The 13,281-nt window shown below is 56.6% G+C and overlaps 7 protein-coding genes across 7 annotated transcripts; 3 read left to right on the top strand and 4 right to left on the bottom strand.

Moving 5' to 3' along the window:
* Nucleotides 1-5: 5 nt before the first annotated feature.
* On the top strand, nt 6-776 carry L969DRAFT_43341 (uncharacterized protein; the record flags this gene model as incomplete). The annotated part of the gene is made up of 4 exons (XM_014715480.1): nt 6-159; nt 223-278; nt 339-396; nt 451-776. The coding sequence occupies 4 exons, from the start codon at nt 6-8 to the stop codon at nt 774-776; spliced, it is 594 nt and encodes a 197-aa protein (XP_014570966.1).
* A 50-nt stretch (nt 777-826) lies between these two features.
* On the bottom strand, nt 827-4,135 carry L969DRAFT_91794 (uncharacterized protein; the record flags this gene model as incomplete). Its single annotated transcript, XM_014715479.1, has 2 exons — nt 827-2,710; nt 2,759-4,135. The coding sequence occupies 2 exons, from the start codon at nt 4,133-4,135 to the stop codon at nt 827-829; spliced, it is 3,261 nt and encodes a 1,086-aa protein (XP_014570965.1).
* A 165-nt stretch (nt 4,136-4,300) lies between these two features.
* Nucleotides 4,301-6,092, bottom strand: L969DRAFT_91793 (uncharacterized protein; the record flags this gene model as incomplete). The annotated part of the gene is made up of 2 exons (XM_014715478.1): nt 4,301-4,413; nt 4,463-6,092. The coding sequence occupies 2 exons, from the start codon at nt 6,090-6,092 to the stop codon at nt 4,301-4,303; spliced, it is 1,743 nt and encodes a 580-aa protein (XP_014570964.1).
* Nucleotides 6,093-6,381: 289 nt separating this feature from the next.
* Nucleotides 6,382-8,285, top strand: L969DRAFT_91792 (uncharacterized protein; the record flags this gene model as incomplete). Its single annotated transcript, XM_014715477.1, has 2 exons — nt 6,382-6,493; nt 6,544-8,285. 2 exons carry the CDS (start codon nt 6,382-6,384, stop codon nt 8,283-8,285), a joined length of 1,854 nt encoding a protein of 617 aa, XP_014570963.1.
* Nucleotides 8,286-8,344: 59 nt separating this feature from the next.
* Nucleotides 8,345-9,645, bottom strand: L969DRAFT_91791 (uncharacterized protein; the record flags this gene model as incomplete). Its single annotated transcript, XM_014715476.1, has 5 exons — nt 8,345-8,932; nt 8,983-9,062; nt 9,108-9,261; nt 9,306-9,401; nt 9,472-9,645. 5 exons carry the CDS (start codon nt 9,643-9,645, stop codon nt 8,345-8,347), a joined length of 1,092 nt encoding a protein of 363 aa, XP_014570962.1.
* Nucleotides 9,646-9,886: 241 nt separating this feature from the next.
* On the bottom strand, nt 9,887-10,889 carry L969DRAFT_91790 (uncharacterized protein; the record flags this gene model as incomplete). The annotated part of the gene is made up of 3 exons (XM_014715475.1): nt 9,887-10,049; nt 10,106-10,319; nt 10,370-10,889. The coding sequence occupies 3 exons, from the start codon at nt 10,887-10,889 to the stop codon at nt 9,887-9,889; spliced, it is 897 nt and encodes a 298-aa protein (XP_014570961.1).
* A 98-nt stretch (nt 10,890-10,987) lies between these two features.
* Nucleotides 10,988-13,280, top strand: L969DRAFT_43449 (uncharacterized protein; the record flags this gene model as incomplete). Its single annotated transcript, XM_014715474.1, has 3 exons — nt 10,988-12,004; nt 12,054-12,434; nt 12,483-13,280. 3 exons carry the CDS (start codon nt 10,988-10,990, stop codon nt 13,278-13,280), a joined length of 2,196 nt encoding a protein of 731 aa, XP_014570960.1.
* Nucleotide 13,281: the final 1 nt, after the last annotated feature.

Below are 13,281 nucleotides of genomic sequence, written 5' to 3'. Positions count from 1 at the left end.
CCTCAATGGAGACCTTTCTGACCTCCTTCGATACGCTAGACGAGACACTGGCCCCCTTGCTCGCCAAGTCATTGCCCGACACGCTGGTCAACCTGACGCCTCTGCAAAAGGCAAAAGCCAACGTCATGCTCAGCTACATCATCAACGACCTCGTATGGAGTCCGTGGATCTGTCCTCAGACGACTCTGAGTGCCGTCTGAGATGGGGGCCATCGTTCGACAGTGTTTCTGAAAGTGCAAGGCCACGATGCTGCGAATCACCCCGTCATGGCGCAACTGGTCAGCTCCTCATGACAAACTGCCCCCCCCCCAGCCTCTGATGGGAGGGAGATGTCACAGAAACGAGTACAGGGCTATTTCGAAAAGATCAAAGAGGCCGAACTCGGCAAGGCAAAGCGTGCGTCGAGCTCCCTATCAGCTATGAGCGCTGCTAACACAGGCCCCACTGCAGCCACGCAGCGATTAGACAGAGCAGCGGCCAACAGGTTCATCAGCAGTGCCGTCAAGTCAGCAAAGACCGCAGAGCAAATCGAAGCCGATCGATCGCATGGCAAGCATTCACGATTCTCGAGCTTGGCACGGCCAGACGCGCCACAAGCGACTACCTCAGAAGACGTAGCCGTCGTCGAGCAGCTCTCTCAGCCGCCATCAAAGAAGAAGAGGCCCGCCATGGACCCCTTCGAAGGCTACGAGAGTAAGGCAGCCGAGGCGAAGCCAGCTGACCCAATGCCAAAGAAGAAGAAATCCAAAAAGCTAAAGATGAAAGCGACGGAGTAGCGGAGCAGCAGTAGCAACACAGTGTTGTATGTACATTGACACGCATCACATCAAGTTGTTACAGCTGCATCATCGTTGATCTCATCCAAACCCCACGCGAGCTCCTCATCCTCGGGCCTCTCGTCAATCTCCTTTGCGGCGCCCACATCTTGCGTAGCGGTCGAAGTCGTCGGCGGTAGATCGACAGCCGTTCTGCCTGCCGCCTCTGCAGGTATCTCCACCGCAGGCTGGCTCAGCTCAGAGAGCGGCGTGGGCGTATGTACGGGTGCGCTACTGGTAGCGACAGCAAGAGCAGAGCTAGCTTGACTAGCAGACGTAGGCAATGCAAGCGGCTCGAAAGGCTCTGTCGATAGTTCTGGCTTTGCGACCGCTGCCGCAGTCAGAGGTGACAGAGAAGGGCTGACAGAAGTAGGCGCATTGGTCGAGCCAATACCAAACTGCCGACCGGGCGCCATACCCGGCACGGTCATCTTTGCTGTCGGCCGGTAGCCCAGATTTGTGTTGGATGTCCTCCGCGCATGCTGCGATGGCGAAGTTGATAGCGTGTTCTCTGCAGGTCCCGGAGGCACCTTGCGCGGCCCAGTTTGGGGCGACGAAGTAACGCTCGTTGTCGGTTTACTCGCTGCTGGTCTGAAATGCCCACTAGGCGAAGATGAGATCGAAGGACGGTGCGCTCGCTCGTGCTTCTCAGGCGAGCTCGACATGACCGCTGCATCTGCAGCAGCATCGCTCTCCGCACTGTCTCTGTTCTTCGCGGCCAAGTAGTCCTTGTAAGTCATCGCACGATCTGGCGAGCTCTTGCGTGAGACTGGACGCGCTTTTGGCTTGCCAGGCGAAGGCTTACTGAGTTCGAGTCCAGGCACATCCGACGCTCCCTCGATCGTTCCATTCGGACTCGCAGCTTCGCCGGGCTCTTGCACGACCGGCTTTCGCCAATTGGCTGCCCACTTCTTCGCAGCATCTCGGGCTTGATTGACGCTTGTCGCCAAGGCTTCCTTATCCGATGCTTTCGCTCGCCAGGAAGACAGCAGAGATGACGTCGGCTTCTGCAATGACGCGTCTGCCGCGGCAGATCGACGAGGTGGAGGCAGGAAGCCCTCCTTCTTCGCAGCTGCTTCGACGACCACATCAGACATCTTGTGCGTCGGCCCAGGCGCAGCTACGCTCGTCGCAGGCGGATACGCAGGAGCTTCGTCCAGCTTCGTTTCTGCAGGATCGACTTGCGACGCTGTCTCTGGCGAATCGGATCGAACGGCAGCGTCCAGCAACTGCTCATAGGCTTTATCGCGTTTTGTGGACCCTGGGCTATCGCTTCGAGCTGGCTCTGCTTTTGTATCGGAGTTGACAGTAGCGGTAGGCTCAACAGATCGTCCTCTAGAAGCAGAGAGTGCTTCCCGCAACTTTGCAGCCGCATCTGCGCCCTCATCCGCTATGACTGTTGGCTTTTCCGGACCGTCGCTCACAGAGGAAGCTCGACTGCGCGGGACGGAAGACGATGGGGTTGGCTTAGAGCCCACGAACCAGGACTTCCGCCTTGAGGTATCTTTGTCTTCCGTCTTCGCTGCCCAAGTAGGCAGACTGAGCGTCGACGCGGAGGACGGAATCCCTTCGCTCTTGGTCTCTGTCATGGGCGGCGCAGAAGCAACAGAAGCAGGACGACCATCGGGACTTGTTTCTGCATTCCGCTTGCCTTTGCGCTGTCTCGTGCTATCTGCCGTCAATGTATCCTGCCTTGGCTCGGATGCAGTGTCGAGCTCCGCTTCTGGCACGTCGTGATCGCCCTCTTCGCCCACAGGATGCGCATCAAGACCCGGTGAGAGAGGATCGTCTGCCTTGCGCGCAGCATCGCCCCAGATACCGCCCCGATGCGTGTATGACCTCGTGTCGAAGAACGAGATGTCGTCCATGTGAGGTAGCACGACTGATTCGAGCACCTATCGTCCCTTTGAGCGGACCCAATGTGACAAAACGCATGGGCTTACAATCTCACGTAGTCGCGACTCGATGGGTTTGAGAATCATCGACCACTTGATCTGACGAGTAGACACGACCGGCTCGACGCTGAGCACGAGCGTAGGCGAGGTCGAGAAGCCAAACCATAGACGGTTGCTTGGCGGCTTCTTCACTCTGACCAGCAGATTGCCTTCGAGCTCTTTCAAGACGACGGCAAGGACGAGCCTGACGGTATAGGGCTTGAAGCGCTGTCCTAGATTGATGGTAGCTACTGTACTGATCGTGACGCGAAAGTTTCCCTTGTAGCTGACGTGAACGTCCATACTCGCGTCGCCGTCGACAGTGAGATCTTTGAGCATGGGCTTGCTGAAGTAAGGTACCGAGGATCCCACGTTGACCTCTCGGACGACGATGTCAGACAAGAAGCTGGGCTTGTTGACTCTATTCAATTTGCGTATGATGCGATTGATGATGTAGTTCTCAAGGGATGCGGTGCGGTAGACAGAGAAGAAGATGCGTCCGAGCATGGCGTTGAGCCATCGCATGGGTATGGGGTCTGGCTGATCGTCGATGCCTTCAATCAGGCGTGACATGTCATGTGGATCAAAAAGTGATCGGTCTCGTATGAAAGTTGTGTCCGGCTCGTCATCTGATAGCTTTGTCGCTTGCACGAGGGCATGATACCAGTCCTCCTTGTCGATATTCGAACTCGGAAAGAGAAACCATGGCATTGGCTTGCCTGGACTAGCCGACTGGCTCTCGGATGTGTTGCTGTCGGTAACGTGTTCCGCCAAGGCTTGACTTGACTTTGGCCGCAGACAGACCGCGTTACGCTTCATGAACAACTCGCCATCGAGTACGACTTCTGGATAGATGGACACAGTGTGTAGTGTGACCTCTATCGCAGCCCAGACATCAACTTGCTGCTCTGTGTCGTACAGAAATAGGACATTCTGCTTCAGAGCAGCGTAGAACCTGTCCTTTGGCTTATTCCGCCTCGGGTCCTTCGATCTGTTGTCCATGAAAGAGCGATACGCTGAGCCCATCATGCCCATATAGGTTCCATCGGTGACGACTGTTGGTTCAAAAGTTCGCCTGACGGTGAGCCAGCCTGCCTTGTACAGGGTAGGCGGCGTGGGCAAGCCAGGCTCGTCCTCGTCCTCGCTACTCGATGCCACCGCACTCGTGCTTGCATCCTTCTTGCGAGCTGCTGTCGCATCTGTCTTGATCTTGTTGGCTGTCTTGACGGCTTCATCTGCAGGAACCTTGCGCAGCTCGGGGTCGTCATCTGGCGCCACGACTGGCGAAGTGTACAAGATCAATGCGACAAGACTGATGACCAGCAGCGGCACAAACGTCAAGCCGCCGACGACATAGACAATGAGAAGCGCCTTGAAGCCCGTCATGTCGTCTGCTCAGCTTGTCCACCTTGGCTTCATGTCCGTCGAACTGGTTAGGCTCGCATTTGCGAGCGCGCGTCATCGGCTCATCGGAACCTTTTGCATTGACGCTCATGCTCAGGGGCGCTGTCTAGATGACCTCATTCCTGGTAGAACAGACATGCATATGCATCATGTGGCAAAGAACGTGCGTCTCAGGATGGCAGGCGTGATGCTCCGGCAACCTTTGAGATTCAGCGTATCGATATAAGGCATCTCGGCCACCACCTGTCGCAAGCAAGACTCTGCCAGTAAGCATCAGCGTTGCCATCGGCATGCGAGCAAAGACCTCACCCGTGATGCGCGCAGAGTCCATGTGCAGAGATCGCAGATTCGGACAATTGGCGGCAAGGATGATAAGGACTTCATCGTCGATATGGCAATTGTCCAGGTGAAGATGCTCCAGACGAGGCATGGTAGGCGAGCCATCGTCAGACTGCCAGCTTTCGAAGGCATGCGCAGGCAGAGGCAAGCCCGACAAGTCCAGGTATTGCGGCTGCGCGTCTTTACAAGCGCTCAGAAGCTGGCTTGGCTTGGTCGAGTCATTGAAGAGCACCGTCTGATGCGCGAAGCCGAGTTTGTCGAGCGGTGCGAGCGAAGTGATGGCAGCCATACTAGCTTCGAAAGCGCCTGTTTCGACATTCGTGGACACGATCCGGCTCGTCTCAAGCAGGCGATCCATTTTGAGCTTGCTGAGGTTTGACCGCGCTGGCTCTGACAGAATGGACAGCTTCTTGGCGAAGTCGCGCAGCAGATTCGACGATACTGGTATGACCGACATACTCAGAGATCTCAATTGCCAGCCGTGACTGCCTGCGGTAAGGGCCCGATAAAGCAGATCAAGTGCGCTGATAGACGTATTGGAGATGTCCAGTGACTCGAGCAAAGGACAGAATGACAGCAGATGCCCCAAGCCGACGTCGCCAATAGCCGTGCCCTTGACTTTGAGGTTCTTGAGGTTGGATGGAGGCGCATGGCGAAAAGCAGCTGCATGCTCGGTCGCTTTCGTCATCATCGCGCTGATGTTCCTGTCCGTGAAGCCCGACATACTTTCGAGCTTGAGCGTTTCGAGCTTCGCACCCCGTGATATGATGCTAACAAGGCTTTTGATGGTGATGGCAGTATGATTCAAGTTCAGATAGACGAGTGACTGGCCAGAACTTTGCGCGGCTTGTATGATAGACTTGTCGCCCACTTTGGCACATCGCCTCAAATCCAGCCGTTCGAGCTTCCGAAGCGCCTTCAGTAATGGCGCCAAAGTAAAGTCGGTAAGCTCAGTCTGGTCTGCGAGCGAAAGCTGTCGCAGCTGTGAGCATTGAGCTAGCCTGTTCAAGATCTCATGTGTGACACCGACGCGGGTCCCCAGCAGATCGACCCGTTCTGTATGCACGCGCAAGAAGAGCTTGCCCAGCACGCCAGCAGACAGGCAGCTTGGATCATGCTCCAGCGTGATCTGCAGCAATCGTTCGGAAAAGTTGTTGGGCAAGTCGGCGATGGCGCGCAGTACGCTCTTTGCAAGGTCATCGTTCTCTTCATCTGCGCATGCCCTCAACACCTTTCGCAGTGACCTGCCTAGCTTGTCCAACGACAGATCTACCAAGCTCTGGACTTGTGAGGCTTTGCGCCTGTCTGATCTCTGGGCAAGATGGGTCGAGGCGTGTGTTCGCTCCGCTAGCTCCTTGATGTCATTCATCCGCTCATTGGCGCCTTCATCAGCAGCGCCGAACTGCAGACGTCTCCGCTTGCGAGGTGGACCACTGGCATGTGCGCCAATAGAGCCAGACAACGGTCTGAGTACTTCATTTGCCGCCTCTGAATCGTACAAGCGAGCTTTAGACCAGCGTGAAGTGCCTGTAGAGGGAGACGGAGCCGGCCGATAGCTCACACGAGACGTTGTGACTCTAGGCGCACTCGGTGCTGCCATTTGTAGGCCGCAAGCCGGTTGAATCTCTACAGCTGAGGTGCTGAGGCAGGCGAGGCCCGGCAGTCGCCACGAGGCGAAACGGGAATTGTCGCTGTCATGATGATCACTGTCGTCGCCGAGCCGAGTCATCACCACATCGGATGTGCGCACAGCCGAGCCAGCCAAGTGTCAGGAGCAGTCAAGACGTGCTAGACAGCATGACGCCGGTGTGATCTCGCGAGCTAGCTGAGGCAAGCAGAAGCTCGCGAACGGCCAACGACGCCAAGGAAAGCATAGCACTTGGGTCACCATGGTCAAAGCGGACAACACCCCGGCACTTCCCGCCTGGCAACGAAAGGCCAAGGCAGCTTCGTCAGGCTATCAGGACTGGTCCCAGTTCAATCGATCGCATCAAAGCAGAGGTACGCTCGGATGGATCACGTTGGTCACGCACTGACGGTCCGGCACCCAGTTGATCCGAAGGCGATCAAGATGGTCAAGAGTCCCTCAGGCTCGGGCAGCGACGTATCGTCCACTTCTACTACAGTCGAACCGATCAGCATTGCCGGCTCGAACGAGCAGCTCGGACAAAGGCAAGATCGCGTACTGGCCGGCCAGAGTGACTCAACAGCTTCTACCAGCTCGAGCACAGGCACGAGCTTGATCTACGAAGCGCCTGTGCATGCGCAAGTACCCATGCAACATACACCATCGCGTCTCTCGTTGTCTCGATCTTCAGACACTGCGCCGTCTCCGCCCTCGAGCTTATCGGCCAATCTGTCGCGTGACTCTGAATTGCAAGCGAGGCGCACGCCGAGACGATCCATGTCAGCTTGGTCGCGCTTTCTCACTCCGCCATCAGCGAGCGTATCGCCTGCATCACCCACCTCGCTAGATACTGCGGGTGAGATTGCCGCAATAAGGAAGGCGCGGAGACGATCCTCTGGCCAACTGCTTGGCAACTCCCCGTCATTATCGCCCTCGCCATTTGCATCGCTCATAGGGTCATATGAGAATTCGCTTCTCTCAGGCCGCATGTCAACATTGCCGTCCAAGCCATTGCCATTCCTAGCCGAGATTGGCGTCATCGGGCATGGTAGCAAAGTACCAAAGAGTCTAAGATGCCCGCCCCATCTCAACTTGGAGTTCGGCGCGTCATACTACGACACCGGCAGCGGAGTAGGCACGCCTTACGTCGGTACCGTTGATCTCGAGCACCACTATACCCAGCAGCTAGCCGAGTCTGCGAACAATGCTGTGTTTCTAGATGACGAAGAGACATCAGGCGAGGTAGACCGGCAACGTTTTCCGGGCTATAGGATACCTACGCAAGGACAGATACAGATCATCATCAAGAACGCGAACAACACCGCCGTCAAAGTGTTCCTCGTACCTTATGATCTCTCAGACATGCCGGCTGGCAGCAAGACGTTCATACGTCAGAAGAGCTATACAGTCGCTAATGAGCAGCCACAAGATAGTCCACGGACTTCAGACCCATTGCGATATGCTGTGCATCTGCAATTCGCTTCACCGCCTCTTGAGCGCAGCCGACAGCGATCAGAGTCTATCGAGGACCTCGAAGGCGATGTGCAGCCACCAGTACGAAAGGCAGCGAGAATATATCTTCACAAGCACATTCGTATCGTGTTTGCCTCTCGCGCACTGGACGACTCGATAGAGAAGTTGCGGACAGTCTACGATGGGCCAGCGAGCGCAACCATCAATAAAACTGATGGTTCTTCGCCGAGTCTCAAGTATTCCACCTATAGCGGGCCTTGCGATGAATGGCAAACCTTGAGACGCGCGGTACGCGAGCGCCGTCCAAGTATAGCAGAGCTCTCCGTGCGAGACTCACCACTCATTAGCAACCCCTACGTTGCCGATGACGCCACGAGTGATCCAAACGGTGTCCGTGCTGCAGAGGCTCTGGTGCCACCGCCTAGCTTTACCGATCTGCTCAATACACCGCCCTCGCCGCAGACAGCAACATCGACTATGCTCGATCTGAGTCCTAACCGAGCCTCGCGCAAATCGCCGCTGTCCTTCTCGTATTCTCCTTCTGCTGCAGCGTCTCCGCGTACCGAGGCAGGCCTCACTTTCGAACGCCGACCGACTTCGCCAACACCTCTATCACCTCGGGGTATCGCAGCCGAGTCTGCGCTCACGATCAGCCGGCCGGGCTCACGCTCAGGCCCGAACGCATTGCGGTAGATCCATGTGCATCATGTTGTTGAACCGATATGCACGCTCAATATACATGATGCGTGATGCTAAACCTGCTCGGCCGTCTTTTCTGAGATGGTAGACAGTACGTCCGACCGAAGCTCTATGCTCAGTCGATCCCGTTCGACATCGGTCGGCATGACCTCAGTCAGCCCTTGACGAGCTGGCGAGCTGATGGGCTGCTGCATGTCAATGTCTGGCGCAGGTAGGAGCTTCACCTGTTCCGTTGGTGCTCCAGTGATCGGTGGAGAAGGGGCCGATTCCCGTGTTGCTCCTGTCGAGTCGCGTGCCTCGTCGTGCAGAGGTGACGACAGGGTGGCTTCGGTCAGAGCACGTTCTGCTTGATCGAGAAGATCGACCGTCGTGCCAGCGGCAAGCAAAGCGGTCCGTTGCAAGTGTGTCAATCGTGTTGAGCGCATCTGCGCTCTGGTTTTACTGATCTGCTCTGCTGGTACACGCTCGACAAGTAAGAGTGAGGTGTAGGGCGATACGGCGACTAACGCCCGGCGTAGGACACAGGCTACGATGACGCCTATGACGTCGCCGAGTATGTATGTCCAGGTTTCGATTGGCCAGTCATTTGAGATCAGTGCAGTCGCGAGCGTGCGAGCTGGGTTGAGTGAGGTCGCAGTCCACTGCCTCTCGTATGTCAGGGCTCGTTGCAGCTTCTAACGGGACTGCTTACATATATGGCAGGCAGGAGGCAGCCTGTGTAGGCCAGGGCAACACTTGTTGCAGTGCGATGGCTTGAGACAGGTTCGGCAGCTGTACGGTGTCAGTAGGATGATTGGGACCATTTGGTGTACTCACTTTGGAATAACACTGCGAGGACGAAGATGGTTGTGAGTGTTGACTCGATAAACACGGCCTGCGCCAATCCGATCGCTTCGTGACTCCGCGCAACGACCGAGTCGACCCCGCTCGAGGCGGTCAGGCCGGCCACAAGTGCAGCACCGGCGATGGCCTACAGCGATTCAGCCAGATCACCGAGTAGGGCTGTCTACGCACAGCCACAAATTGGGCAGTGGACAAGATGACAGCGCGCGTAGGCTTGATGACGCCGCAGAAACATAGCGCGAGCGAGATGGTCGGATTGAAGAGCGCCTGACACATTCGCACCTAGATTGGGCGCATCAGTATCGACATTCGGACACAGTCGATGAGGGATGCCTACTGTAATGAGGAGTGCGACGAGTAGACTGATGCCTTGCGCCACTGATAGTTCGAAGAGCTCGCGATAAGTCAGATTGGGCATCGATGACTGCTTCATGAGCACAGGTGCGCCCTGGAGAGATTTGATACTGCTGATCTGCTCGGCAGCGGTGAGCAACTTAGCTGTCACTGTCATTGTGCCGTACGTACAGATAAGAATTCGAAGATGAACGAGCCTGCGAATTCGCCCAAGAACGCGACGGCATGTCGTTGCCACTGTTTGCGCGCCGGTGTTTCCGTCGACATCTTCCTTCAGTATACGCTGCGCGAGTAAAGAGCAAGCAAGTCAGGAAGCCGCTGAACCTCAGTATGCGTCAAAGAGGCAGTTTCGCGCACAGTCCGTGCGCATCTTCGCGAAACGAATGCATTGGTGTATTTTATGACGATGACGATGCATTCGCTGGATGAAGGGGCGCAAAGCCGGTACGCCATTGTTGTGCGACCTTGACAGTCTCTTCGAGTTCTCTTGCCCGATGCGCGAGGACAATCTTGTGGTCGTCGAGCGTTCTGCCGATGTTCATCGCAGCCGCTTGCTTGTCGCTGTGAGGATAACGGAGAGATGAGCGCAAGCTGCGGATGAGGGTAAGATCACGCACGCGACGAGAGCGACCAGAGCATCCGAAAGGCTCGAGAAACGATCGAGAAGGGCCTGACCACCTTTGAGCCACTCTTCGTGTGATACGCTGGCCCAATGCTTCATCTGGGCTTCACGTTGCTCCCGTTGCTGGGCTTCGCGGTCACTGTGCTGCTCGGCGAGGTCGGTCTGGCAAGCTTGATCGTAGTAAAGCTTGCGACTCTCTTGTCTTGCGCCTGATCGTCGCTTTTCAGGATGTCTCGGGCGAAATGTGCGCTTGACGTACCCGCAGATGAAGGCGGAACAGGAGTGGATCTATATAGCTCTTCTGATGGGACTCGAGGGCGCTTCAGAGGCTGGTCGAAGAGATCTGTCCGGCCGTTGCGAGCACTTGGCTCACTTGGCGGGGCGAGTAGGAAGGGCGAGAGACTGCGTTTGCGAACGGGCGGGCTGTTGGAAGGCATGTTCTCCTTGAGGAGCGCTTCAATGCCCAAAGGATCATCGTCTTCATCGATCATGGCAAGTGCAGGCTGCTCGCTTGCTTTGATGGGCGTGTACGCCTGCTGCATGACGTTCTGAGGCGTCTGACCTGCCGCGGAACGAGGTAGAGGGCTCTGTGCTGGGGCAGGAAGATGCGGAGGGGCAGTTGGAGCAGGCTGAGAGGGTCGAAAGACTGGACGAGGTCTTGGACGAGGAAGATTGCCCTCATTGACCGATGCCGGATCACCCGTGCTCGACGAGCCACCGAGCTTATCCGTTACGGTCGCAGACAGCGGCTTGAAGCCTTTGAGCTTGGTCAGATCCATCGCTGGGCCTGGCGGAGACTGGCGGAGATGTCAGTCGCGTCTTGTCGCGAACAAAGCAGGACGAGACTTGCCGCTGAGAGCGAGAGGTATGTGACAAGATGCTCCTCGAGGCAGGTAAGATCATCTCCAGAACCATCCTCCCGCCCGACTCGGTCATCTACCGCTTCAAAAAGGAGATGAAGGAGCGACTACGCAGGCAGAAAGCCGCACAGACGCGAAAGTCGCCCGAGCCTGTACAGGCGCCTTCAGACTTGCCCGCACCTCGGCTAGCATCCCGATCGAAGAGGACTGCCAAACGCAAGATCGTCGAATCCCCAGAGCCGGAGTCTCAGCCCGAGTCAGCCAAGCGGTCAAGGCTAGACCAACCTGCAACTCCGTCAAAGAGCAAAACGCCAGCACGATCCCCAAAGGTTGCCACGCCCACTCGACCAGTCAGGAAAGGCAGCGCAAAGAGTCCCAAGAAGCCACTCGTGACGGAGAAGTTACCAGCCACGCGAGCGACGAGCGCGAAAGCCCGTGGGAAGCAGCGAGCTAGTACAGATGAGACGGAGACTCAGGAGGAGTCTGTCGAGCTCGTACCGCCCTCGCCGCCACTTGGCAGAGGCAGGCGGCAGCGCAAACCCTCGCATGTGCCTGAAGCATCAACGTCTGCACAGCAGGAATCTGTCACAGAGACGGAAGCAAGCAGTAGCGCGAGAACGCACATTAGCACGACGCAGAGCTCTGCTGCGCCTGATGCCCCGCCGAGCAGCGTCATGCAAGTCGATCCACCGCCGAATCTGCCAGTGCCAACAATAGCATCGCAACGGCCCAGACAGTCCCAAGACGATGCGCCGCCAGCTGTCAAGCCTGTTGCGCCAAGTCGCCGACCGAGGATGGTAGATCCTTCAGCCAATCCCGCAGTTCAAGCGATGCAATACCTACAAGATCGCATGTCGAGCATCTCGCAGGTCGAGCGAGCTTTTGCCAGCACTTCTTCGGCCATCGATGCGCCTGGCTTGCCCGTCATCGGGGCCATCGAGACGCAAATCCGTCAAGCGCTCAAGAGCACCATCACGCTAGGAGAAGGCAACTGCTTACTCTTACTTGGCGAGCGTGGCGCCGGCAAATCGACTGTGTGCTCCTTTTCAGTCCAGTGTACACAGTCGACTGACGTACGCGCAGGTTGTCGAGCGATCGTTGCAGCTCATGCAAGAAGAGCATGGCGAAGAGGCGTTCATCACCGTCAGATTGAGTGGCCTGGTGCAGGCCAATGATAGACTAGCGCACCAAGAGATGGCTTCCCAGCTTTGCACACATGCCGAAGGGCTAGAAGATATCACCGCTTCTAATGAAGCTATACTCAGCTCGATCCTCGGCTTGCTCGAACCCGGCCAGAAAGCCGTGACGAGCCAGCAAAGCAGACCCCTCGTTCTCGTACTGGACGAATTCGATCTCTTTGCTACCCAAGTCGGGCGGCAGAGCTTCCTCTATTGCCTGCTCGATATCGTTCAGAGCAACCGGCGTGGCGGTGGCATGCTCGTCCTCGGCCTGTCTTCGCGTGTCGTGCGTCTCGAGGCGCTTCACGCACACTCGCACTGATGGTGTATGCAGGATTGTCTGAACAAGCTAGAGAAGCGTGTGAAATCTCGCTGTCAGTCGCGCGTGCTATACGTCAAGCCAATCAAGGCGAAAGAGCATATCGATGCTCTCGTGACGACTTATTTAGGCTACGACGCGATCCATCCGCCCGATGACTCAGCTGTGGCAGCTATATTGGACGACTGGCAGACAGCTCTGCCTGCCTTTCTTCACGACAAGAAGCGCTCCGCACATCTGGCTGAGCTCTTCCGAAAGCCGCAGGCGACTCAGCGATTGATTAATATCATGCGCCATGCATTGGTCCGAGCTGTCGCACTACTTGCAGACTCGACAAACTGCACACCGAGCTTCGTCGTTGCCACACTACAAGCTGCTCTATCGGATCAGATCAACAAGCAAAGTACAGTCACGGCGGTCTCGTATTGCACTGTGACGGAGCTGGCCGTATTGGTCGCTTGCAAGCATCTTTCGTCAGAGCTCACAGACACCTTCAACCTCGCAATCGCCTACGAGCAATACCTCGATCACATGCGTAGAGCAGCCGATAGGGACAGACCCTACTCATTCCAGATATTCGGCAAAGCCTTCGAGAGTCTATACGATCGAGAGGTCATCATGGATGCCAGTGCCACTTCGCGCAAGAACATCAAGACGAACGAAGCCATGGCTTGCTCGATCACATCGACACGAGGTCGTTTTAGAATGTGTCGGCTGGTTGTCTGGCCGGAAGAGATCGACGCTGCGCTCAGAGCAACGGGCGCATCGCTGCCAGAGCACCTTCATCGATGGAGCAAGAATTGGTCCAACTAGC

Source organism: Mixia osmundae (assembly GCF_000708205.1).
Source record: "Mixia osmundae IAM 14324 unplaced genomic scaffold scaffold_1, whole genome shotgun sequence".
Lineage (NCBI taxonomy): Eukaryota > Fungi > Basidiomycota > Mixiomycetes > Mixiales > Mixiaceae > Mixia > Mixia osmundae.
This window is presented reverse-complemented; position numbering and strand designations above follow the sequence as displayed.